The sequence below is a fragment of the Zootoca vivipara genome, chromosome 14 (genome assembly GCF_965207765.1).
Source record: "Zootoca vivipara chromosome 14, rZooViv2.hap1.1, whole genome shotgun sequence".
Taxonomy (NCBI): Eukaryota; Metazoa; Chordata; class Lepidosauria; order Squamata; family Lacertidae; genus Zootoca; species Zootoca vivipara.
In genome coordinates this window covers 14,281,573-14,309,195 of record NC_142597.1, presented here as the reverse complement: position 1 = coordinate 14,309,195, position 27,623 = coordinate 14,281,573, and the positions used below count along the sequence as shown (strand labels likewise).

Sequence of the window (27,623 nt, the reverse complement as noted above, 5' to 3'; positions counted from 1 at the left end):
CCATAATCACAAGGTCATCTGCAAATGCTTTTAGTTTATATCCTTTATTTCCTACCGTTATCCCTCTAATAGTTTCATCTGATCTGATCTTTCTTGCCAGGGCCTCCCTGAAGCTTCTAACAGCCACAAGTCACAAGAGCCTATTGTTTGTCATCAGGTGCCAGGCTGTACAAATACTTGGAGATGGAGGAGGCAGCAAAGTAGGCTTGACTCACCATCTTATAGGGACAGAAATCCTTCTGGCCATGCCAAGGTTATGCTGATTGACTTGATTATCCCACTATGTTCCTAGTTCAGAACAGTTCTTATTCAAGAACAGGAAGTTACCTTGATCTTAGCAGAGTTGCTTCAGAGTGTCCCTACCTACCAAATTTTTTTTTGATTGCCATCTAAATGAACACCTCTCTCTATTGAACACCATATAAAGAGTTTCCTCTCGGCACTGAGCGTCCGCATCAAACAGCCGCCATGCAGTGCAGTGACACTGCACTCCATTTCTTCATCATGGGCTTATTTGCACCTTGGTCTAAGTTGCAGGGTTTCTTTGCCTATACAAAAGGTAAGCTTTACATTGTTCTGGCTCATGTAGGCAACTAGTATGCAAGCCCCCAGCCTCTCTGCAGGTGAGGCATCCAGTACAGAATGGATGGGATTTGGAGGCATGGACAGAATAGTGTGCTGGTGTCATAGGGACAACAATTCTCTGGCATGTGTATAGCCTGCCTGTATACTTGTCTCTCTGGCCCCTCCTCTTGGGGTGTTCCCTATACTGGATACACTCCTTTGGGACTTGCAGAACTACTTGCACCCTAACTAGTGATCCCATCACCACTCACAATTTGCTCGCTGCTTCTTTATTCTCTGTAACTTTCTTCAAGGTAGGAGATCTAGAGGCCTAGAAGCTCACAGTTCATTTTGCACACCTTTCACAACAGAGCCAGAAACATCTCTGCGATGTGCTCACATTAAGTTATTTTCAGGGTTTTGTATGATGATGATAATAATAATAATAATACACAAATCATGCCATGGGAGCAGCTATAGTTCTCCCCAATACAGCTCCTGAAACAATGTTATGTACCACATATACCACTAATTCCAGCAATGTCTCCAGCTATATTTTGAAAGCATGCATCAGGAATCATGCTTCCTAACTTCTCAAAGACACTTTTAGATTTCAGGAAGTTACCGGTACATAAATAAAGAGAATTTGATTAAATTGCCTTTGGAAAGCCTCTCGTTAGAGCAATTACCTAAAAACTCCTGCCTTCCATCTTGCAGACATCTCAGGGGTGTAGAATATAAATGAACTCAAAATCAATCTCAGATTGAATTGTGGTACTAGTAAACTTGGTTGGATCAAAATGAATTTGGCTCATTATACATGTGGACATTATCAGTGTACGACATTCAGCTTACAAACGGACTAACTTCAAGTTTCAGAAGCAGCACAACCCATTCCAAAGAAGCGAGGGAGTAGAAGCCCCTACCTCATCCCTCCACTAATATCTCCACATTTATTGTTCTTGATGATGCACCAAGCAAAACTAATTTTTAAATTAGAGCAGATGGAAGTGAAAGACTGATGGAGAGACCAGTGGGGGAATAGGGAAGATTGTGTAGCAGCTTCACAGTCATCATGAACTCACTGACTTCACCAGATTTACCACATTGGCATGTTATAGTCATCTTAAGGACTATAGGAGAGATCACAATTGGACTATTTACAATGGGGCAAAATTAGGCTTCCAGTTGGCTCTTTGGTAGATATGATCATTGGATCCCATTCTGCAGGTTCCATCTGTAGCTACCAGGTAGAGATAGTATCAGATAGTATCAGATGTTTGGTTCACAAATGTAACAACTTTGTTTTCTTCTGTGTTTCAAAAGATGAAATGAAATGAGATGCAATATATGATATCTTCCCATCTCTCCACCACCCAGAATCTATGCCTAGAAAATGTAGACTCCCTCCAAGACATGGACGGTGCAATTTAGAGCTTGAAAATTTTTACTATGATTTTAAGGACAGCATGTGCAAGACGTTCATTTATGGTGGCTGCAGAGGCAACAGAAATAACTTTGCAAATCTCTTTGATTGCATTTACGAGTGTGAAAGGTTTGGTAAGGGCAAATATTTTTCCCTCCCCCTATTTTCCAAAGCATTTTAAATTCCCAAATGTTTAAAGTGAAAATCTGTTTCAAATACCTCCTTGTTTGAGAATCTCTGTTATACTGATTATGCTCTCTGCTGCTGGAGTTTTTATGCTTCTGGAGCAGCTGTCTGAGTTAGAGTGGTACTACTTTTCAGTTGTTCCGGTCCTACTTGAATGGTTGCTTCCAAAGGGTGATGCTTAGAGAATGCTCTTCAGCCCCATAGGTTCAATGTCATCCCCCATTACTGTTTAACATCTACATTAAACCTCTGAGTGGGGTCACCCAGAGTTTTGAAGTATGTTTTCAGCAATATGCTGATGACACACAGCTCTGCTTCTCCTTTACATCTGCTGGATGTAATGGACTCAAAGAGAGCCAACAAACTGAGATGAAATCCTGATAAGACTGAGGCACTATTCTTGGGTGGTAGTTCCCTAGACTAGATGGATGGGAGGTTGCTTGCTCTTGACAGGGTAACACTCTCTCTGTCGCTTGAGGCTCAGGTGGCCTTGGTGCTGCAAAATGCCTTCCATCAGGTTTGGCTGGTGGCCAGCTGTGCCCCTGTTTGGACAGGGATAGCCTAACTTCTGTCGTCAGTGCTCTGGTAACCTCCTGGTTAGAGTACTGCAACACGTTATATGCAGGACTGCCTCTGAAGACAGTTCAGAAACTCCAGCTGGTGCAGAATTCAGCAGCCAGGTTGCTAACCAGATACAAAACACCGCTGAACCTTTTGTTATGTAAATAAAATACTGGTAATGACCGTAACAGCTGATGTATGTAACAAGAAGAGAACTTGGATTTGATATCCTGCTTTATCACTACCTGAAGGAGTCTCAAAGCGACTAACAATCTCCTTTCCCTTCCTCCCCCACAATAAACACTCTGTGAGGTGAGTGGAGGTCAAAGAAGTGTGACGAGCCCAAGGTCACCCAGCAGCTGCATGTGGAGGAGCGGAGATGCGAACCCAGTTCACCAGATTACGAGTCTACCGCTCTTAACCACTACACCACACTATACCACACAGTATAACTTCTATTTCAAAAATCAATTCAGCATATCATATCACAATATGTAATTCCATAGACCAAATTATCATATGAGCGGAACATATACTGAGAGATTAAAATCCAATTTATTTAAATTATTAAATAAAATAAAACTTACAATTTGCATCAAAAAATGAACTGGGGGAGAAGTTTGATTGTGAGCAAACTTTCAGCTGAGCTTTGATCGGTAGCCTACTGGAAAGCCTTACTTTTTTTTTTTGGCTATGTCAAGATGAGGCTGATTTCTTCTAAGGCTCCAATAGGGCTCAGTTAAAATAGCCTGACGTTTATTCAAGAAAAGAATGGTAACTTAGATTAAGAACAGCTCCTGAGTGTCTAGCTAATTGTTAAGTTGCGGGTCGAGGTCCCCAAGACACCCCCAAATAAATCACACTTCACACAGAAATTTAAGTTTAAGGTTTTTGGCATAATTTTGGCCACAACTTTATTTAAATACAAAATGTGAGTGATTGCTTAGGCATTAGTTCCGTCTATCTGACATCCGCCCGCCTGCAGAAGTCAGTGCAAGGAAAACATTTTTGGGGAGAGAATGGAGCCGGGTGTCTGACCCTTTGCCTCTCCCCAAATGCTCCCAGGGGCTCTTGCGTGGCCCTAGCCCCTTGGCGGGGGTACGGACGAAAGCATGACGAGCCCCTGGATTCCTTTAATGGAATTCCTCGTGTAGTAGCAGCATTGGAGGGGCAGGCACAGCCAATCCTGATCCCTCCACCAATAAATTTTTAACCAATGCCTAACTGCAACCTTACAAGTTGTGACGATTTGCTACGCAGTAGGCAAAAACCAAGTGGCACCAGCCAATCAGCCAAATGGAAAAATTCCTACCGGGCCCCTGCCCTCAAAAGCAGATGACCCCATGACAGGCATAGCAAGGTCAAACGCCAACGCCTAATCAAAGGGAGGGTGGGCGGGTGATCCTTTGCACTCAGCAAAAGAGAAAGCCCAGAGCGAAGGCTATAAAGCCTCTGGACTGTCAATCAAACATATAAATCTCCCCAACAACCAAAGGGACCCAATCGCAAACGTGGCCATCTAGACGATCCCGCCCATCAGTAGAGGGGTTGTCCTGCTAGACTCCACCGCAACACGTGCTCTCCATGAAGGAGAACCCGCTTTGCCGAAATACCCCCTTTTGTTTTCCTATAGAACTCTAATATAAAAGTGGTTTTTGCCAGTACTGGACACTCATTCACATCAAACATACCATACTGTAACAATCTTTCCCTTGTCCTTTTTGTAGATCTCCGTATATCCTGGTCAAGTCTGCCAATCGATATGAAGTGGAGACAAGGTAAGACAAGCTATTCTTGTCTGCACTGCGTTCCTCAGTGAGGTGTATGATTAGTGCAGGGAGAACGCCTGCAAATATGAGAGGGAAGACAGTAGCAACAGGCAGGCCTGTGCTATAACTTAAGCACCAAGATAATGGGCAAGGAACCCCTCAGCTTGCCACTGAGTTCTGTGAGACTTGGGCGGTTGGCCTTGGTTCACACATCAAGGATCTTGGTGTTCAACACTGGAAGTTGTGTGGCTCAACAGGACGGAACTAAGCTGAATACTGCTTCTAGTTCACGACCAAGTCAGGTTGGCATTCACTGCATTGGAGAGGGTGCACACTGACCCCCACTTTAGAAAGTGCCCAACACAGTTATAATAATGATTGCAGATCACCTTGTTAAGTTTAAATAATATCCTATCCAATTCTCCAAATCTGTACTGTTTCGGGGTGTGTGTGTAGAGGGGGGGCAGGGAACTCATTGATCCTGTATGGGGTAACTGTGCCCTTGAAGGACCAGGTGCGCAGCCTGTGAGTCATTTTAGACTCACAGCTGTCTGTGCAAGCACAGGTGAATTCTGCACCCAGGGCAGCTGTCTGCCAGTTCCATCTGGTACACTGGCTGAGACCCTACCTGGCTGCGCACTGTGTCCCCAGAGTGGTAGTACATGCTCTGGTTATCTCCCACTTGGACTACTGCAATGCACTCTATGTGGGGCAACCTTTGAAAGTGACTTGGAATCTACAACTAATCCAGAATGAGGCAGCTAGACTGGTGACTGGGAGCGGCCTCCAGGACTATATAACACCAGTACTGAAAGACCTACACTGTCTCTCGTTATGTTTCCAACCACAATTCAAAGTGTTGGTGCTGACCTCTAAAGCCCTAAACTGCCTTGGACCCTGCATACCTGAAGGAGCGTCTCCACCCCCATTGTTCAGTCCAGACACTGAGGTCCAGCTCCGAGGACCTTCTGGTGGTTCCTTCATTGCGTGAAGTGAAGTTGCAGGGAACAAAAGTGCATAGCTGTGCCTACTGAATTGTGATGAAGGAAACAAATCATGCTTACTTTGCTCCCTCATTGCATCCTCGAGCAGCTGGCCAGGGAAGCTTTTTCATGTGGTGAGGAAACTGTTGACATTTGATGATGGGAACAGAATTTTGGAACCATCAGAGGCCTTCAGTGACAAGTTTGGCAGGTGTTTTTTTGGATAGGATCATTCCTCTTCTCCCAGGCCTTTGCCTAATTAAAAAAAATCTATGGCCTTTTTAAACTATGTGGTGGTATTGTTTTTGTCTGTTACTATGGTACATATTTTTGTGCTTTTATATTGTAAACTGTCCTGTGATTCTCAGATAAAGAGCACTATGGAATAATAATTATTTCAATATCATTTGATTGAATGCTATGCTACCATTATTATGGAGCAGGTAAGGTGTCTGACACAACTTACCTGATCATATGGGACTGGTTTCAGTTGATGAGGCCTGGGCAAGGTGCTTGCAGGGGCTTGGCCCACAACATCTCTCCCCCCCCAATTCAAAGAAACAATTGATTAAAATGCAGATTAAATTACAATTTAGATTTAAAAATTGTTTTAAATTGTTTTAAAGTGTCTTTGCATGGGAGTGGTACCTGGGTGTGAGGTGACAGGAAAAGAGAATTTTTAGCAGAGTATTCTGGGAAGAAGAAGGGAGAAGAGAGACTGGGATCCATCTTGGGCAGCCTGGCCGAAGGCTGGCTGCACTGCTGTGGGGTCTTGAAATGACCATGCTGTAACTCTCTCCATGCAGATTGTAGGTGTAAAGAGGTGAATAAACCACATTTCTTAAAGCTACAACAGTCTCTGCCGTGTCTCAGTTCTACAAAGGAACACAGACCCTGCAAGCCCCCGGAGTCTTGCAGAAAGTGGGGGGTGGCACCCAACATTTTAAACAATATGCTGCAGAATAAGAGATTATATGAGCTTTCCACCCCTCCTTTCCCCCTCCAGACCCACCTCAGAAATGCAAAAAAAGGAAACGTGTAGGATGGTGCAGAGAGAGAATTAAGCGTTATTATTATGATGTCAGATACAAGAGATGTATGCCATTTATTTATCGTGGCTGCAGAGGCAATGAGAACAATTTTAAGACTTACTGGGAGTGTGCTCAGATGTGTGAACCATTGGGTAAGTACAAATCAGTTTTCATGGTAATTCCAGGCAACCAAAACAACGTGCACCTTTCTTTTAACGTTACCCACCCATTAAGGGTATTTTAGCTCCAGCTCCAGTACTTCAATGGCACTGTAGGTTAAACCACTGAGTCTAGGGCTTGCCGATCAGAAGGTCAGCGGTTCGAATCCCCGCGACGGGGTGAACTCCCGTTGCTCAGTCCCAGCTCCTGCCAACCTAGCAGTTCGAAAGCAAGTGCAAGTAGATAAATAGTACATAAGTGCAAGTAGATAAATAAGTAAATAAATAAATAGCTACAGTGGGAAGGTAAACGGTGTTTCCGTGCGCTGCTCTGGTTCGCCAGAAGCAGCTTTGTCATGCTGGCCACATGTCCTGGAAGCTGTACGCCGGCTCCCTCGGCCAATAACGCGAGATGAGCGCCGCAACCCCAGAGTCGGTCACGACTGGACCTAATGGTCAGGGGTCCCTTTACCTTTACCTCAATATCCTGCCCTTTAAACATGAGAGGGATAATGAGAGTGTGAGAATACTACTGGGGAAGGGGTTCTCCTGCTGTTGCTTTTTAAAAAGTCAAAAGAAATTCAGCCTTTGATGCTCGAGTCGGAAATATACACAGCTGTCAAAGGGGTAGTGATGGTGAAGAGAGTCTAGAAAATGTGCTGAATGGTTGATAGGTTCCTGGTGTTTACAACCCTCTCCTATTAGGATTACATGAGTTAACGCAGCCTCTGAATAAGTAACACTTTTAAAGGGGAGAACATCAAGCAGGGTGCCAGGTGAGCATTCCTTGGGACAGCATGCCATAGTTGGGTGGGGGATTACTGTATCCAATGTGATTGCCTCCCACCTAATCTCTGATGGCATATGGAGAAGGGATGATGTTAATTTATAGGCTGATTCATGTGAAAAAACAAGGCAGCCCTTGGGTCTTAAGCTGAGCTCCAGTAAGTCCTTAGCTGCAAGTTACCATTCTGTTCTTGAATAAGCATTGGGCAGCTAAGAGCAGCTCCTGGTCCTAACCTACCACCATTAGCATGCAGGCCGTGTAAGGTTGCCATGAGGGGTTGCAACTTTCAGGTAGAAAAAGGTTTCTCACCCCTGCCATATAATAACATTGCACTCCTTGCCCTTATAACAGGAAGACCTCAAGATTCGAGAATCCCTGAAGTGCATCCAGGTAAGGATTGAGTCTAAGTAAGAGCCTCGTGGCATTTCGCTTCTGACCCTCATATGCACTTGTGCTGGCTTTCTTCAGTATTGCAGTTTCCTTTTTAAAGTCCTTTTCTAATGTTTCAAAATCACTTGGGACTTCCCACCTTGTTCCCAGGGCAGTAAGGCTTGTTTCCTCACAAGACGCAGTAGCACCTGCCCATAAGCACCAAGTCTACCACCATTGGACCCACTGGGCTAAGCAGGAGCTACTGCAGCCTAGCAGAAATCAGGAGTTCAGCAATTCTTGAAGGGATGACTGAGGAAGAGAGTAGCATTCTGGCCTCACCTGTGCTCCTCTACTCAGCTATCCATCCAATGGCAGTAGACGTGGTACCATGCTAAATCTGCCTTGAGGAACTACAGAAATCATAGTCGCACCTAGCTAGTTTCAGCCAGTCTCCTTTGGTATATGATTCTACCCCTCCATCAGTATGACTGCTGGATCTCAAGACAGAGATGTCATTATTGTCATCTAGGTCATCTTAAGAGTGGTGACCACAAACATGACAACTTCAGACTTTGTTTTCCTTTGTTATTCAAACAATGAAATAATAGGTGTCTTTGTCCTTCTCTCCCTCCTGAAATTCCAGACTCTATGCTTCCCACATGCAAACAGCCATTAGACCCAGGGCAATGCAAAGAAAACTTTACTCGCTTTTACTATGATGCCAAAACCAAGAAGTGTAAACCTTTCAAATTTGGTGGCTGCAATGGCAATAGTAATAACTTTATGAATGAAGCAGCATGCCTTCGGGAGTGTGGAAGCCCTGGTAAGGATACAGAATTTTTTACAACTTTTCCAGAGAACCTAAGAAACCTCTTGACATGGTTGATGCAGTGATCCTGTTCCAACTGCAGTAATACAATAAATATACTTACTTAATGGGAGAGGGGGGGAGCCTTGTTGCTGGTGATAGACTTTGAGTTGTGGGTTGAGGTGGAAGCAGATGCACTCTGGTGCTGGAGAAGAGAGAAGTGGAGAATGGAATGTGGAGAGCCTTTTAAAAACAAACAAACAAACAAACAAACAATACCTTGCACCCCCAAAATGGCAGACAGTTACTGGAGAGATGGTATCTTTGCTGCAAACTACCTTTTCACCTGAAGTCTAGATAAACACTGTGATCCTTTGGCTAGTATTGCAAAGGACCCCACAGCTTCTGCAGAATTAAAGGGTGGAAAATAGTGGCATGTGGTGATTATTTTTCATAGGGTAACAGTTAGGGCCAGAGGCTCCAGATTGCAAAGGCGATGGGGAGGGTGACATTGCGTGCGTGATGTTGCAACACTGTGTGTGTGAACATCATACCTCCAGAAGCTGAGCAGAAGCTTCCTGGGCTTTGGGAAGGAGGTGCCAGGCCTCTGACAGGAAGCTGGGGCCCTTCTGCCTCCTTCCAAAAGCTGGGAAGTGTGTGTGGTTGTAGATACAGTGGGTGGGCATTTCTGTCCTCCACCGGGTATGGGGACTTTCTGCCAGTCACAGTTGGAGGAGTTTCAATGCAATAGTTTTTAGGCCAATGTAGCTGATAAACCAGAGCACGCCAGACGCACAAAGAGTCGGACAGAACTGAACGACTAAACAACAACAACAAAGCTGATAAACAAGGCAGATCTCTATAGTTTGGGTTGTTCTATAAGCTGGTGGCCATCATCAGCCCCTGGGGTAGTAAATTCCATAGCTTAACTGTATGAAGAACTCCTTCCTCTTGTCTGTTCCTGAATCTCCCACCATTCAGCCTCATTGGTTTTTCTAGTTTTGTGAAAGCAAGAAAACTTTCTCTCTGCCTAGTTTCACCACACTTTACATTATTTCATAAGCTTGGATCATGTGCCCCCACCTGAGCTTCCTGCCTAAAGCCCTCAAAGTAACATTTCCTCATAGTGGCAATGTCCAATCTCTCACCTTTAAATTTGATTGTCCCTCCATCTTGCTCCTTCCTTCAGGTTAACATTGAATCCTTGTGCAGAACTGTACTCAGACCCATTAACATATCATTTGCTCCTGTGGAATAAAGGCACCAGAGGAATCCAGGAAGCCTTTCCCCCCACTTAACCAGAGCTGCTTCTAAAGATGGATGCCTTTTATCCTGCTGTATCAGTCTTCTGGAATGTCTTCCTTGCTTGCCAATAAATTCACCTGTTCTTCTACTACTGTTACTACTATTATTATTGATGTCTTCATTTTCGAAAGTCCATGCACCCCTTGTGCAAAAGTGGGGAGAATCTTTTAAAGTAGGACAGCAACTCCCAAACAGAAAGGGCCTTTTCTCCAGCGCTGAATATTCAGTCTTCAGAGCTTTCAGAATCTATAAATAATAAATTATTTAAATTATTATTACCCTGGTACCAGTTTAAGGGCGTTGGCAGAAACCACATAAACAAATTAGCCTTCTAAAAAGTACCGTAGTAGGGTTTCATCCTTTCAAAGATTAGACTTTTTAAACTGAATAAAAATGAATGATTAATTTAAAAAGGAGACTTTGGCAGCATGAAATGCTAGCTAGCAGCAGGCACCATTGTTGTGACGTGGGGTTTGTGATTTCAGCTCTCTTGACAAAACATGCTGGAGACAGTTCTCTAGTAACAGCTCTTTATTAAAGTGAACAAGACTGACTGTGAGGGCAGGAAGGCTACATTTATAGGGACAGGGGACTGGCTAGGAAGGGATACATTTTGGAGGGAACAATATCAAGCAATCACAGTGCTGCCTTTTGGGGGGAACCAATAAGACAGAGGATCCAAATACAGCAGCTTAAATGAACCAATAGTAGCTGTACCCTCTGGAACCAAAAGGCAGTTACTTTATCCTAATGCAAATACAGACAATAATAATACAGAGATAAATTCCTTTGACTCAATACACAACACCCCTCCCCCCCTAGTGAGCACAGCAGACGTAATCCCTCAGGTACTGTGGGGTCCTACAACTTCTACTTGATCTCCTGACAACAGGTGTTGCAGGTTCTGGATTGGGTGTTACCTGTGGTGGAGGGGCTGCTATAGGGGTTTCGTCAGGAACAGATGGAGTCCCAGACACCTCAGGGTCCCCTACCTGTACCTCGTCATCCTGAGGACTAGCAGACCCTGGTTCATTTGCTGAAGCCCCTGGTGACTGCACCTCTGGGCCATCTTCACTCTGGTCTCGCAGCTGTGCGTCATTAGCCAGGGATGAATTATCTGGCTCCTCCCTGCTGAGCGCCCGGCGCCTCAGCTGATCTATATGTCTCTTCCAAACTTGCCCATTTTCCAAGGTCACATAATAGGACACAGGTCCACTAGCCCGGGTGATCACGCCGGCCACCCACCGCGGACCTCGTGAATAGTTCCTCACCCAGACCAGATCTTCAGGGGCGAGATACCTTGTTGTGTCAGTCTCATCCTGGGGGGTTGCTCTTGAATTACGGTTTGGCATTTTATCTGGGTGGACATAATCCAGCACCGTTACCAGTCTTCTACCTAAGAGCAGCTCGGCTGGCGACTTGCCCATCGCAGTACACGGCGTCGCATGCTGCAAAAATAACATCCGCGCAATGCGAGCCGACCAGTTACCCTCCATTAAGCGCGCAATGGATTCTTTGGCTGTTCTTACCATGCGCTCAGCCTGCCCATTGGAGGATGGGTGAAAGGGCGCGGATGTGACCCCTCTTATGAAGTTATCAGCCAAGAATGCCCTGAATTCTTGGGATACAAAAGCTGCTCCATTATCTGATACAATGGTCTCAGGTAACCCGTGGGTTGCAAACAGCTGCCTCAACACCTTGATTACGGCAGCTGATGCCATGCTAGGGACCATCGCCACTTCTAACCATTTGGAATATGCATCAACTATAACTAAAAAGACCTTCCCTTGGAATGGCCCAGCAAAATCTATGTGCAGCCGGCTCCAGGGAGTCCTGGACTGCTCCCACCAGTGGACTGGTGCTCTGGCCACTTCTGGCCGCACCTCCTGGCATGCCTTGCATGTTCGTACCCATTGTTCTATGTTCTGGTCCATTCCAGGCCACCACACATAACATCGGGCCAGCGACTTCATCCTGACCATTCCCGGGTGTCCCATGTGAAGCGTCTCAAGAACCCTGTTTCTCAGTGGTGCTGGGATGATCACCCTATCTCCCCATAAGAGGCAACCCTTATGCATGGACAATTCGTGCTGCCTTGTCGCATAAGGCCTGAATTTTTCTTCATGCGGACCACCTGGCCACCCCCTCCCCACCCAAGTGAGCACACGGGAGAGAACAGCATCTTTCCTCGTTTTCTCAGCTATATCAGTAGCTGTTACAGGAGCCCCCGGAAGTGTTTCTAGCATCATAATGTGCTCCGCTGGAGCAGGATCCTCATTGCTCCCGCCAGGAAGGGGCAATCGACTCAGCGCATCAGCGTGGCACAACTGTTTCCCTGGCACATGGGTCAAGGTGTACTGGAACCCATTCAGGAATATTGACCAACGCAACATTCTGGGGGAGAGAATTTGTGGCGTTTGTTTGTTTGGGTTGAACAACCCTAACAGTGGTTTGTGGTCCGTTTCAATGGAGAAATGGCGACCGTACAAATAATCATAGAACCTTTTGATTCCTGACACAATTGCTAGTGCCTCTTTATCAATTTGAGCATAGTTGCGCTCCGTGGGTGACAACGTACGGGAATAGAAAGAGATGGGCTTTTCTGACCCATCCGGTTCCCTATGACTCAGCACAGCCCCCAGGCCGTATTGAGAGGCATCACATGCCAGGACCAGCGGCTTCGACTCATCATAATGAGCAAGGACGCTCCTGCTACTCAGCATTTCTCGCAAGGAGTCAAAAGCCTTCTGCTGCTCCCGCCCCCATCGCCACACATTCTTTTTCTGCAAAAGTCTATGTAATGGTTCAGCTACCGAAGCTTTCTGGGGTAAGAACAAATGATAAAAGTTAATAAGTCCCAGGAATGACTGCAACTCCGTCTTGTTCTGTGGTCGTGGTGCCTCGATGATGGCCTTAATCTTAGCATCTGTGGGGTGGATGCCTGATGCATCAATTTTAAACCCCAAGAAATCCACAGTTGGCACCCCAAAACTGCATTTTTCTTTTTTCAGTTGCAACCCCACCTCCTTGAACTTGAGCAACACTGCACGGACACGCGCAACCAGTTCCTGTGGGTCTTTTCCAGCAATCAAAACGTCATCAAAAAATGGCAAGACCCCCGGCAGACCTCTTAACAGGCGTTCCATGAGCCCTTGAAAAATCCCTGGGGCCACACAAACTCCGAACTGTAATCTGTTAACTCTGAACGCCCCTTTATGTGTGACAATAGTCTGTGCTTCCGCTGATTGTGGGGTTACTGGCAGCTGTTGGTAAGCTTGTGCCAGGTCAATTTTGGCGAACACCTTGCCCCCAGCCAGTTTAGCCAACAGATGTGATATGACTGGAATGGGGTATGAGTTTCCCCTGAGTGCCTTATTGATAGTACATTTGTAATCTGCACATATCCTGACTTCCCCATTTGCTTTAAGGGGCGTGACGATTGGAGTCTCCCACTTAGCAGAGTCCACGGGTGAGAGAACTCCCTGCTTGACCAATTTATCCAGCTCTGCCTCGATCTTGGGTTGCAGTGCAAATGGCACTCGCCTTGGTTTGAGTCGGATTGGGGCCACCCCGGGATCCAACTCGAAGTCAACTGGGGGCCCTTTATAACAACCCAGTTTTCCATTAAAGAGACCAGCAAATTCCTTGCATAATGCCTCGCTCATCTCAGGGCAGGTTTGGATTGAATTTAGCCCTGAGATACTCAGTCCCAGGGCGGGGAACCAGTCAGTGCCCAGGAGACTGGGGCGACTGCCCTTCGCAATCACCAGTTTGAGTACAGCCTGTTTGTCCCGGAACTGTACTCTCACGGCACACATTCCCATAACATGGATGCGGCCTGCTGAGTACGACTGCAAGGTTGCCGGGAAGGGCTCCAGAGGGGGCAACTTACCCCTGGGGAAGAATGTCTTCGCGGTCTGGTCCGACACGATGGTGAATGCAGATCCGGAGTCCACCTCCATGTCGCACTGCTGACCCTCAATCTTCACCTTGACGTGTGCCTTGCCTTGCGCTGGAAACTGCACGGCCCTCCCGTTGATCTCCGTTATGTAGTGGCAGTCCTTTCGAAAATGAGTTGCTGTGGGCGGTCTGCGATGCTCCAGTCTAGGTGCTCCTGTTGCTCCCGACGCCGCCGATCTACAGACCCTGGCGATGTGACCTGTCTTCCCACACATCCGGCACATAGCATCCCTGAAACGACAACTCTTCCGCCCATGGTTTCCGCCACAACCTGGGCAACTGCCTCGGTGATCTTTGTGCACTGTGCAGGCCTGACGCACCAACTCGACCCCACGGACTGGGCTCTGGCTCGGAGTAGCCTCTAGCTCGTCCATGGCATGCGCAACTTCTATCTGTGGCTTAGTGGCCTTGCGACTGGCATCAAGCTCCTCTCTTTCATAATTCTCCGTGGCGGTGGCCTCCTTCAAGGCTGAAGCAAGGGTAACCTCTTCTTTAGCCACGATGCGTCTTCTGGCTTTCTTGCTGCTCAGACCACCAATAAACCGATCCAAGAGAGTCTCTTCCAGATTTTGGAAGCCGCAGTGCTGAGCGAGCTTCCGGAGTTCAGCCAGAAATGCGGATACAGACTCCCCAGCATGCTGCTGCCTCTTATGGAACTCCATCCGCCGGGCCATCTTGGTCTCAGTAGGCGCCAAGTGGCTTGTTAGGCAGGCAAGAATATCTTGGAGAGATGTCTCACTCAGCTTCGCTGGAGCAAGTAATGCCTTGGCCAGCTTGAAGGTCTCGGGCCCACAGTAGCTCAGGAATGTGGCCCTTCTTTTGCTGGCATCGGTGATCCCTTGAGCCACTGCAAAGAACTCGAAGCGTTCGACGTAGTCTTCCCACGTGTGGGGCTCTGATGGCTGGAAGGGCTCCAATACCCTTGGACTCTCCATTGTCCTAGCGGGCAGGGTCGTCTTCTCAGCTGGCCAGTGAGTCTTGTTCTAAGCTGCAATCCGGACTCTGAGGCAGGGTTGTGTTTAACCGCTCCTCAGCATTCCGGATCCCACCTTCGTCGCCAGTTGTTGTGACGTGGGGTTTGTGATTTCAGCTCTCTTGACAAAACATGCTGGAGACAGTTCTCTAGTAACAGCTCTTTATTAAAGTGAACAAGACTGACTGTGAGGGCAGGAAGGCTACATTTATAGGGACAGGGGACTGGCTAGGAAGGGATACATTTTGGAGGGAACAATATCAAGCAATCACAGTGCTGCCTTTTGGGGGGAACCAATAAGACAGAGGATCCAAATACAGCAGCTTAAATGAACCAATAGTAGCTGTACCCTCTGGAACCAAAAGGCAGTTACTTTATCCTAATGCAAATACAGACAATAATAATACAGAGATAAATTCCTTTGACTCAATACACAACAACCATCTTAGAAGAGGCAGGCCTCCTTTCACTCTTGCATAGAAGGTATTGCATCTTTGACGAAGGTGCCTCCTATGCCATATACATGGAACGTCGTTTTTAAAAGTAGGAGTTTCTTCTTCTAAACTTTAATGTCAGTCATATGCTAATAGATAGATAGATGATAGATAGATAGATAGATATTCTACGCCTAACCCAAAATCACAGGGTAGATCTACACACAGGGGAAAACCCACTATAAATCAGTCAGAAATTAAATTGTTATAACAAAAAAAACGCTATGGAAAATCACAAATAATTTTCCCCCTCTCCAGTGCCATCTGGTGTTACATGTTTATAACACATTCAAAATGCTGGATCCCCCCCCTAATGTAGCTGAGTCCCCAGTGAGTATAGAACAGGCTTCCTCAATGTGGGGCCTTCCAGATTTTTTTTTTGGCCTACAACTCCCATGATCCCTAGCTAGCAGGACCAGTGGTCAGGGATGATGGGAATTGTAGTCTCAAAACATCTGAAGGGCTGAGTTTGAGGAAGCCTGGTATAGAATATGGGCATTTCAAGAAGTTACTCACTTGTATGTTTGCCACAAGTGTTGAGATATATTTCTATTATTATTTTTCTTTCTATGGCACCATCAGCAAAGATAGACACTTTACAGAAGACATGTGCCTGCCCCAAGGAGCTTTAAGTGTAACATTTGACATAGGCAAAACATCAGTGGTCTGTCCCCACCAAGCTGGGCCCAGTGTTGGGGTGGGAGGGAAAGACGGAAGAGTGGCCATTTTGGGACCATGTGTTGGAAAAACTGGTTAGCCAGTTTCAGGGACAGGAGGATGGAGAGCTGCTTCGCTGAGTCACAGCAGCAGCTGTGGTGCTTGCGGTGATGGCTTCTTTTTCTTCACAGTGGGTGGGAGCTTCCTCTCCTGTTTCTCCCTCCTCCTCCTCCTCCTCCTCCTCCTCCTCCTCCTCCTCCTCCTCCTCCTCCTCCTCCTCCTCCTCCTCCTCCTCCTCCTCCTCCTCCTATTGCCTCTTGGGCTTTACAGGAAAGAAATGCTGGCTTTCTTGGCAGTGTTCTTAGTGGGAGGTTTGAGGTACCAACCTCCCAGTGAGTCACCTGTGAAGCCGCCATTGCTCCTATGAGGCAAACGGAGGCAATTGCCTCAGATGCTGGGTGCAGGCAGTGGCAGGCCAGCCTCCCTTGCTTCACTGGCTACTGCTGTTGTCACCAACACCGACTATCCAGTGAGGGCTCTCTGGGTATCCTTCCATCCCCATTACGTGCTCTGAGGGAGCAGGCTCTTCCTCACTGTAAGGCATTTTGAGCCAGGTGGCCCAGAGATGCTTCTGTAGGAAGTACCATGAGTATTTGCAGGGGCCAGGCCCTGAGCGCAATGAGGAGTTGCAGGACCAGGGCCTTCCTGTGTTTGTCTTGGGGGAGTCGGGGTGCGGCCTGGCAGGTGTGGCCAGATCAGGAGATGTGCATCACCTGCAGGCTAGCCCAAGAGGCCAGCATTTTCCCCTGGCTCTTTGCCACAGCAACGTGGTTTATACCCTCCTATTGCCTGATTCTGCTTCAGTTCCTGATCCTGATCCAGTTTTGGTTCCTGATCCAGTTTCAGCGCTCCTGGCCTTGCTCCAGGTCCTTCTCCTGTTCCAGTTTCTGTTCCTGCATTCCGGCCTCATCAAGTTTCCGTCCTCCATTGAATTCCTTCATGTGCCTCCTCCTTGAGAGGTCTGGAGGGTGGCAACACGAGAACGGGCCTTGTCTGCAGTGGCTCCTCATCTGTGGAATGCTCTCCCCAGGGAAGTTCGCCTGGCGCCTTCATTATACACCTTTAAGCGCCAGGCAAAAGCGTTCGTTTTTAACCGGGCCTTTGGTTGATCTGACGGACATCCAACACCCTTTTAGTATGTGTTTTTGGTTTTTTTAAAATTGGGTTATTGTTTTTGGTTTGATTTTATATGTTGTGGTCTTGTTTGTGAACTGCCCTGAGACCTCCGGGTATAGGGCTGTGTATAAGTTGAATAAATAACAACAACAACAACAACTGCTACTATTATTATTACCATCCATACCCTGGTTCTGGTGTGTCAGGTCTGGACTGCTGCCACCTATGACCCAGACAGTGACATTTTTTCTAAGCAATAAATTACATTTAAAGCTGAATTTCTAGCCACTGCAGTAAAGCGGCTTCGTTGGATGCCCACAACTTCTGCTGTTACAGTGTTATGAGAAAGGGAGAAAACTTTTCTCAGTCCATCTTCTTCTCTGTGTCAAGCATAATTTTATGCACCTCTGTCATGTCACCTCTTCCATTGTCTATAAACTGAAACAAAAACACTTGAACAAAAATATATATTAGGGAAGCAGGGCAAAGAAAACAAAACAGAAAAACAAAACAAAACATCTCTCAAACACAGACAGGGAAAGTGCCAGGCAAAAGTTGAGTGCCCTTTCTATAAGCTGCTTACCTCCAAATGTTGTCGGACTACAACTCCCACTGGTCAGGGGAGATGGGAGCTGCACTTAGGGTTGCCAGACTCGATAGAGGACAGGACTTCTGTGCCTTTAATTGCCCTGCTCTCTTTTGAGTCTGGAAACCTTAAAGAGAAACCAGCAGACCCTTTGTTTAATAAGCAAAGGGTCTGCTGGTTTCTCTTTAAGGTTTCCAGACTCAAAAGAGAGCAGGGCAATTAAAGGCACAGAAGTCCTGTCCTCTATTGAGTCTGGCAACCCTAGCTGCACTCCAAAATGTCTTGCCAGGCTGGGGTAGGCTGTATTAATTCAACAAGTTCACCCAGATAGACTTGTGATGGGGAAATTCATCATAACCAAAATCATTATTGCGTCATGGATTGCAAGCTGTTTTGGGAAATACAGCCTGTCATTGGAAAAAGCTCCTTATTTTTAACTGGGACTATTTCATCCAGTGTAATTGCCCCAATCCAAAACCGTAGCAGGTGCCGGTGGAAGGTGTGGAATGAATATGGCTCTTGCTTACCCACACACTCTTAGAAACAAGCAGAAGCTAAGATCCTGCCACAGAGTAAGCAGAGAGTTAACAAGAGAGGTTCAAACCTGTAGAAGCCAGTCCTGTTTTGCCAGCCACTCCTCTTGAGATACAGCCTGAGAGATCTCTCAGTACCGCAATAATAGCCGGTGGGGTTAGATTGTGCTCTGCTGTGGATAAACCCATGTATTCTGTTCCTTTCCCCACCCACATCCCTTCCTTAAGTACAAGATGGTTCCATAATAGCTCACCTGGCTAGTTTTCTTGTGTTGAGTACAGGGCATTTGTGAGGTTTTTGAAGCAGCTGATTCTCACAGCCCAGGGACTGACTATGTTACATATGTTTTTGTCTTTCTCAGTAGTGTGGTTAATTCTTTGTAGATTTCCTAGTCCATGTTTCATTTGTATACCAGGCAGGGCCTCTTTTTTTTTAACATAAAGCTCAACCAAAAAAAGAAGCATCCTGATTTGGGTCTGAAGAATACTGGAGAGTATGACTTTCACTGTTGTCTGTCATCAGGTATCAGTCTGTACAGATGCCTAGAGAAGGAGGAGGCAACAGAGTGGGTTTGTATCACCATCTACAGAACTCTTTCTGGCTATGCCAAGGTTATTTCTGCTTGACCTGATAGTTTTTCTATGTGCCTAGTTCAGAACAGTCCTCATTCAAGAACAGGACATTACCTTGATCGAAGCAGAGGTGCTTCAGAGTGTCCCTACCTATTAAAAGATTATCCCCCTCCACATCAAAGGATTATCAAAGGATTATCCCCCTCCACATCACTATTGAATACTATATAAAGTGGCTCCTCTCAGCACTGAGCATTCACATCCAGCAGCCACCATGAAGTGCAATAACACGGCATTCCTGGTCCTCATCATGGAATTATTGGCACCTTGCGCTAAGGCACAGGATTTCTTTCTCCATCCAAAAGGTAAGAATTCTGGCCCTTAAATGCATTAAGTGTGCAATATGCCAGGCCTCTCTGTAAGGACCCATTTATTTATTTTTACTATACTACTCTTGCAAACAATGACTCCCTCCACACCATATATAAAAAGCCCATGGATCCAGTTTTCTTAAGAAACCACATTGGACTCTTTAAACTGGACTCCAGTGTGTGGACGGTCCCACTGTGGAGCTTGCATCTTTGGTCGAGATAATATCAGGTGTAAGGTTCACAAATGTCTTCAAATGGTATTATGTTCTGTGTTTCAAAAGATGAGACATATATGGAACCTGTGACTGTTCCTCTTCCTGTCCTTCCTCCAGAAACTATGCCTAGAAAATGCAGGCTCACTCCAAAGTATGGAAGATGTCATTTATCCCTTACACATTTTTACTATGATGTCAAGAGCAACACGTGTAGGAAATTCATTTACAGTGGTTGCGGAGGCAATGGAAACAACTTCCAATATTTATACCATTGTGTTTTGGAGTGTCAAAAGAGTGGTAAGGACAATTAATCCCCCCTTTTCATTATACCTTAAAAACAACCAAATGTTTGAAGTGAAAATCTGTTAAAAGGTTGCCCTCTGTATTAACGTGGTTTCACACTCACATCAAATGTGCTGAACCGTAAGATTTGTCTTCTTGCCCGTTTCACCGCACTTCCAATGGCCAGGTCAACAACAGGGATTCAAGGTAAGAGTTGTTATGGTTGTCTGCAGTGTGATTCAAAAATTGAGTTGGGGGGTGACGGGTGGGGAGCCTGTCAATATGATAGGCAAGCCAGTCAAAGACAGGACATTAGCAGCAAGATGATGAGCAGGGAATGCTTCAGCCTGCCACTTTATTCTGTGGGACTTGGGAGCAGAGAAGGGAATCCTACTAAGGTATTTCATGGTTTACACATCCAGAACATAGGAACTCAGGAAGCTAAATTAATTTACCTACTGAATGATGATGACCCGAGTAGATCTCTTACGGTCGCTAGATTTTTTATTACTGTTTTATTGCATAAGAAAAGAAATGGAACACTGCACAACCTCGATAGTTTTGTCAAAACCAAGAATCATAAGGGGAGTTAAATATGATGTATATTAGATTTATATGATGGTTTAAATTAAGATCTCAGATGGATTATTTATCCAGTATATGGGTTAATTTAAATGAAACAAATGTTATTAATGTGTTATTTTAAATTTTAAATTTGGCACTCCCAACTTGAAAAATTGTTTTGCTGTGATTAATGTATGATGAATTGTTTGTTTTTGTTTTCTGTTTTGTTTTTGATATGGGCCAATGATTATGTGGGACAGGACTTACCTTGGCCTCCCCAATGTTTTATTCAAGTTGGCACCCCTGATACAGAATGGGAGATGGGTGGGGTCTTCTTCAAAACTTTTTTTTTATTTAAAAAAATGATTTTTACTGAATTTTACATTTTAAAAAAACAATCGCAACTAACAATATAAACACAAAATGAATTCTCAATTGCCCCCTCCCCACAACTCCCCCCCCAACTTCCCTCCCTGGTTTCTTACACATTCATTTCTCCTGCTTATTATCCTATTTCGTTCTTAACATTTTAACCTCGTTTTTCTATTTTCGCTATTTATTTTGCTAATTGTGTTTAGTCAAACCCTGCAAGTGACTTCATATCCTTACATTGTTTCTGTAGATATAACATAAAAGATTCTCAGTCTTTTTAAAACTCTCTATCGTCCTTATCTTTGAGTCTTCCAGTTAACTTCGCCATTTCAGCACACTCCACCACTTTTTCTTGGCATTGCGCTTTCATAGGTATTTCATCATTTTTCTATCTTTGGGTTAGCAAAATCCTAGCTGCTGTAGTAGCATACATAAATAAAATCTTCTTGTCTTTTGGCAGATCTTCACCTGAAATGCCTAATAAAAAAGCTTATGGTCTCTTAACATAAGTTAACTTAAACATTTTTTTCATTTCATTGTAAATCATTTCCCAATAATTTTTGATTATTTTGCAGGAGGCGGGCAGGTGTGGAGGACTCCCTGGTCCTGAATGGGAAACTGTGCCCCTGAAGGACCAGGTGCGCAGCCAGGGAGTCATTTTGGACTCGCAGCTGTCCATAGAGGCGCAGGTCAATTCTGCATCCTGGGCAGCTGTTTACCAGCTCCATCTGGTACGCAGGCTAAGACCCTTTCTGCCTGCGGACTGTCTCGCTAGAGTGGTGCATGCTCTAGTTATCTCTTGCTTGGACTACTGCAATGCACTCTATGTGGGGCTACCTTTGAAGGAGACCCAGAAACTACAACTAATCCAGAATGCAGCTAGACTGGTGACTGGGAGCGGCTGCCAAGACCACATAACATCAGTCTTGAAAAACCTACATTGGCTCCCAGTACTTTTCTGAGCACAATTCAAAATGTTGGTGCTCATTTTTAAAGCCCTAAGTGGCCTCGACCCAGTATACCTGAAGGAGCGTCTCCACGCCCATCATTCTGCCCAGACACTGAGGTCCAGCGCCAAGGGCCTTCTGGCAGTTCCCTCACTGTGAGAAGCCAAGTTACAGGGAACCATGCAGAGGGCCTTCTTGGTAGTGGCGCCCACCCTGTGGAATGCCCTCCCACCAGATGTCAAAGAGAAAAACAACTACCAGACTTTTAGAAGACATCGGAAGGCAGCCCTGTTTAGGAAAGCTTTTAATGTTTGATGGACTATTGTGTTTAAATATTTTGTTGGAAGCCGCCCAGAGCCACCCAGAGTAATTTATAAATTATTATTAATTATTATAATTCCACCACATATGAAAAAACGTACCTTCCTTTTCTTTAAATTTCCAGCATTTATTAGAACTTGTTCTATACATTTTTTGCCAATTTTACAGGGGTAATATATCATTGATACATCATTTTCAAATAATTCTTTTCTAACAATATACAGTCAGTGATTTTTTAAGTGACTTTCCATAATTTTTCCCAATCTTCCAATTGTATATTATGTGCTATATCTTGTGCCCATTTAATCATAACAGATTTGACCTCTTCATCTTTAGTCTCCCATTCTAACAGTAAATTATACATTTTCTTTAAGAGTTTGTTATTATCTTCTACAATTTCTCTTTGAAATCTAGATATGGTATATCCAAATCCTTTCTTGTTATCTTCTTTAAAAAACCTCATTTAATTGATGATATCACAGCCAATCAGAAACATATTATCTTTTCTCATCACAATCCTTAAGTTTGCATTTTCCTTCTCTTTCTATCAACATATGTCGGCCATTTCCCGAACTCTAGGTTTCCTGTCATTGCCCACTTGGAAGAGATAATCTCAGCATAGTTTGAACCATAGTTGCAGGATTTTGAAATAGGATTTACATCTACTATGGTATAATATAAGCCGCACCTTTAAAAGTCGAGGGGGCGGGAGGCACTCACACCCGTTCCGTTTTACCGTATGTCTGTTTCAGCAGCGATATCGTAAAAGCCAGTTTTTGTAAGGTCACGAATTTAAGCCGCACTTTTCACGGTCGGGAAAAAAGTGAGGCTTATATTTAGGCCAATACAGTATGTGTGCTCTTTCCACAGACTGCTTGTCTACTCCAGACCCACCTCCGAAATGCAAAATGCCATTAATATTAGGAGACTGCAAAGCAAGTAGGCGGCGCTATTATTACAATGCCGAGAAAAAGAGATGTTTCGTGTTCATATATAGTGGATGTGGAAGCAACGGGAACAATTTTGAATCTTTCAGGGAATGCTATGAGGAGTGTGAAAAGTATGGTAAGAATGAGCCACTCTTTATCTTTTTTTCCAATCAACCCAAAGAACTTGCACTTTTTGCTTAACTTTATGCATGCTCTAGTGCAGGCTTCCTCAACCTCGGCCCACCAGATGTTTTTGGCCTACAACTCCCATGATCCCTAGCCAGCAGGACCAAGGATGATTGGAAATGTAGTCTCAAAACATCTGGAGGGCCGAGGTTGAGGAAGCCTGCATTAGTGCATAAAGCCTTAGCCCACAAATATCTAAAGCAGTGGTGGCCAAACTTGGCCCTCCAGATGTTCATCCCCGACCACTGGTTCTGTTAACTAGGGATGATGGGAGTTGTAGTATAAAAACATCTGGAGGGCCGAGTTTGAGGAAGCCTGCTCTAGTGGCATTGCAGCTCCACTACAGCATCATATTGCCCTATAAACATGCAGGGGGAGGGAGCTTTGGTATTAAGAGGTTAACATGTTGGGGAAATGAGTTCTCTGATTTAGAAAATCAGCAGAAATGCAGTGTTTGATGCTAGAGTGGGGAAGCTTGATGCTAGAGCAGAAATGTGTGCTGGCTTCAAAGGGGGGAAAATGAGTCTAGCATTAAGAAAAGGGGAAAGGGTGCAGTTGTTTTATTTTAATGTTATAATTTGAAAACAGTGACAAAAGTCACCTGAACACCTTGCTGAACAAAGGGTTTTGTACTGGCATCTGAAACATATCAGACTATGTGCCAGGTACTGTATCTAATCTGATTCTGCTCCACCTAAACTCCACTGGCACATGGAGATTAATGGGAAAGGGCAAGGCAGCCTTATTGATTAATGGGGTCCTAAGCTGAGCTCCAGGATACGAACATCCATTTCATTTCACTTTTAATTTGTATACCATGTTTCTGCATTACTAAACACAAGGGCGATTTACAAGCTGAAGAAACAACAAAATAGACGGCAAAGATCGCACACCTAATAGCAATCTGATCCAATACAAGAACGTCACAATAGCTTTAAAATAGACAATTTATATCAAATAAAGCAATATTCAACAATCCATTAGAATATAATTGCAAAGTGCAAAATTAAAAATCAGTACATAATAATTAAAAAGTTCACATTTATCAATTATGATAAAGAATGACTAAGTTACAATCAATAAAAACAATGGCAAGTTGCAATGCATGAAATATGACAAAACATACAGAGCAATGCAAAAATATCAAATGGAGAAACAATTGGGGTGAAGAGTTAGTCTAGATTGCTCAGGAGCAATTGCAGCCTGAAAAAGGTCTCTCATTTCTGCCATTTGGTTTACATAGTTCTCCTTCTCCTTATAACAGAAACACCCGTACATCTGACAAATCCTGACAAGCTTAAAGGTAAGGGCCAAGTAAAGGTAAAAATTCCATGGCATTTCCCTTCTGACTCTCATGGATTTTGCCTTCCACTCCTGCTGGCTTTCTTTAGTTCTGATGCAGCCTGTTCCTTAAGGCCTTCTTAAGGAAGTTCCTTCTTCACTATGTCTTTACTTCTTAGCAGTTTTCACCAGGATCCAAGAACTAGAGGGCTTGTTTCCTCCCAATACACCTTCGGATCTGGCCAGAAGCATATAGCCTATGCACATCCGTTGCAGCCCCTAAGCTGAGCAGGGGCTACTGCAGCCGAGCTGAAATCCTGAGGCATGCTCATGCAGTCCAAGAAATTCTCATGCAGTTGACTGAGACAGAGAGTGGCATTTCAGACTAGGGGCAGACCCCACACCTAGAAAGCACCAGTCCAAGCAGTTTTTAGCTTGATCTTCACCTACCAAGCATGGGTCCAAGTGGCTTTCCCCTTGCACTGCTCCTTTTCCAGGGGAAACCGACTCTTGAGTGCTAAATCAGAGCAAATGTCCATCTGGGAATAAACCCAAATTGCCATTTGCTCGGAGCAGTTTTCCCTGGAGGAAAGCAGTGGGGCAGTAGGAAGTGTGGATAAGTCCTAAACTGGGCTCCTCTACTCAGACACCCTTACATACTGATTTGCACCACCGGAGGAGGGCTCTGCTTGGAAGCCACTTTCTGGTTCATTTGCCTTCTGTACTCAACCACTGGGTTTGTCATCACTCAGAAGAGGCTACCATCAGTTGCACAACTTATGGATTGGGGAGGGACAAGATAATGTCCCAAGAGGACAGTTATCTTCTGCATGTGCCATTCAGTTCTGAACTCAAGGTTCTCAGCCACTCACTTCTCACTCTTTTCTTCTCCAAACTACATATCAATAATAATAATAATAATAATAATAATAATAATAATAATAATTAATAATAATAATAATATTTATACCCTGCCCTTCCCAGTCAAGACTGGGTTCAGGGCGGCTAACAACAAGAAGCATAAAAGAAACAATTCAATTAAAATGCAGATTAAATACAATGTTAAAATTCAATTTTAAAATTAGGAATCTACAAGTGCAATCTCATTTAAATATCTGTAGGATAAAGCCTTAAGGGAGGGTAACACCGGGGTCAGACTGAGTCAGTCCAAAGGCCAAGCGGAACAGCTCCATCTTGCAGGCCCTACAAAAAGATGACAAGCCCCACTGGGCCCTAGTCTCCTGAGAGAGAGCGTTCCACCAGGTCGGGGCTAGTACTGAGAAGGCCCTGGTCCTGGTCGAGGCCAGTCTAACCACCTTGTGACTCGGGATCTCCAGTATGTTATTATTTGTGGACCTTAATGTCCTCTGCGGGGCATACCAGGAGAGGCGGTCCCGTAGGTACGAGGGTCCTAAGCCGCATAAGGCTTTAAAAGTCAAAACCAGCACCTTAAACCCGACCCTGTACTCCACCGGGAGGCAGTGCAGCTGGTAAAGCACTGAATGAATGTGATCTCGCGGTGAGGACCCCATAAGGAGTCTCGCCGTGGCATCTTGCACCCACTGGAGTTTCTGGGTCAGTTTCAAGGGCAGCCCCGTGTAGAGCGACTTACAATAATCAAGCCTAGAGGTGACCATCGCATGGATCACTGTGGCCAGGTCAGGCTGAGAAAGGTAGGGGACCAACTGCTTAATGCGGCAGAGATGGAAAAATGCTACCTTGGCTGTGGTTGCAACCTGCGCCTCCATGGAAAGGGTGGCATCCAAGGTTACACCCCAGCTCTTGACAGAAGGGGCTGACACTAATTGAGCCCCAGCGAAAGATGGAAGTTGCCCCCCCCCGCCCCATGTCATCCCGACCCAACCAGAGGACCTCTGTCTTTGAAGGATTTAGCTTCAGCCGACTCCCACGTAGCCATCCAGCCACAGCTTCCAAGCACTTGGTCAGTGTGTTTGGGGCCAAGGCAGGCCGGCCATCCATCAACAGATAAATCTGGGATGTCATCAGCATATTGATGACAACCCAGCCCAAAACTCCAGACAATCTGGGCGATATTGGTCTCTGAGCCCAAAAAGCTTAGGACACCCCCTACTTCCCTACTTCCTCTTAGGTTCAAGGACCTATTCATTGACAGTGGAAGACTATCTGAAGCAGTGTACGAGTATGCAGCCTACTGCCCCTATTGTTATGTCCTTCAACTGATCTCCTTGCCCACCATGCTTCCTCACCTGCCATAGCAAGCAAACTCCCCTTACTTATACCATATTAGGTGGGCATGGAAGGGGAAAGAGGGTGGGATGTGAGGCAATGCCCCACTCTCCCCACTGCCTCAGAATGCATTAAGGACAGGCAGGAAACCCAAGACACTCATTTCACATCTTGGATCTATCTCTTTCTATGAAGCTTGGCTGCACCAAATCACAGGCTGTTGGTACATTTTCTGTGATAGTATGCTAAATCTACCTTGAGGCATTTCAGAAGGCATAACCTCATCCTACTTAAGTCCTACTGGTCTCTTTCATTTGTGCTTTTTCCACTCTTGTCAATGTGGTGGTTGGATCCCAGGGCAGAGTTTTCATAATTGTCATTGAGATCATCTCAGGTGTTGCAACCACAAGCACGAAACCTGCTTTCTTCAAGAAAGGAAGTAATAGATATTGTCAGAGGCGCCTGCAGCTACTCTTGAGTAAAGACACTCCACTCCATCTTGTCTTTCAAAGTTTTATTGTGCATATTATTTACAGTGCAAAGAACTCAGCAAACATGACTGCCTAGTCCGTGTCAGAATCCCGCAATGGCTGCCTCCGGGTTCTTGACCAGCATAAAAGCCTGGGCACCCCAAAGTGCCGCCCCCTGGCCCTACGGGAGGGCGTGCACCTCAATCCTGGCGTTGGAGGGAACAGTTGGCGGCCCTGTGTCCGACATCTCCCCAGACTCCTCCTCCCCTGGCCCTCTCTCCTCATGGCGCTGAGGCTCCGATACCTTACAGAACCCTCTCTCCTCCCCGCTCACTTCCTCATTCCTTTCTCCTGACTCACTGCTCATGCTGACGCTGGGTGAGGAGCTTGTCAGGATGACAGGGGGCAGCTCTCTGTAAGGCACCCCCCTGACAGATATGAACCTTTTTTCTTGTCCTTCTCTCCCCCCTGCAATATCAGAGTTTCTGCTTGATTATTGTGACCAACCCCTAGATGTGGGATCCTGCAACAAGAACTTTCCTCGCTTTTACTACGATTACAGTAGCAGGACGTGT

At 45.4% G+C, this 27,623-nt stretch overlaps 1 protein-coding gene across 1 annotated transcript; it reads left to right on the top strand.

Moving 5' to 3' along the window:
- The first annotated feature begins 468 nt into the window (after positions 1 to 468).
- Positions 469 to 26,572, top strand: LOC148683504 (actinia tenebrosa protease inhibitors-like). Its single transcript, XM_088658169.1, has 8 exons — positions 469 to 559; positions 1,945 to 2,124; positions 4,465 to 4,515; positions 6,496 to 6,672; positions 7,817 to 7,855; positions 8,481 to 8,660; positions 22,845 to 23,039; positions 26,481 to 26,572. Exons 1-8 carry the CDS (start codon positions 469 to 471, stop codon positions 26,570 to 26,572), a joined length of 1,005 nt encoding a protein of 334 aa, XP_088514295.1.
- Positions 26,573 to 27,623: the final 1,051 nt, after the last annotated feature.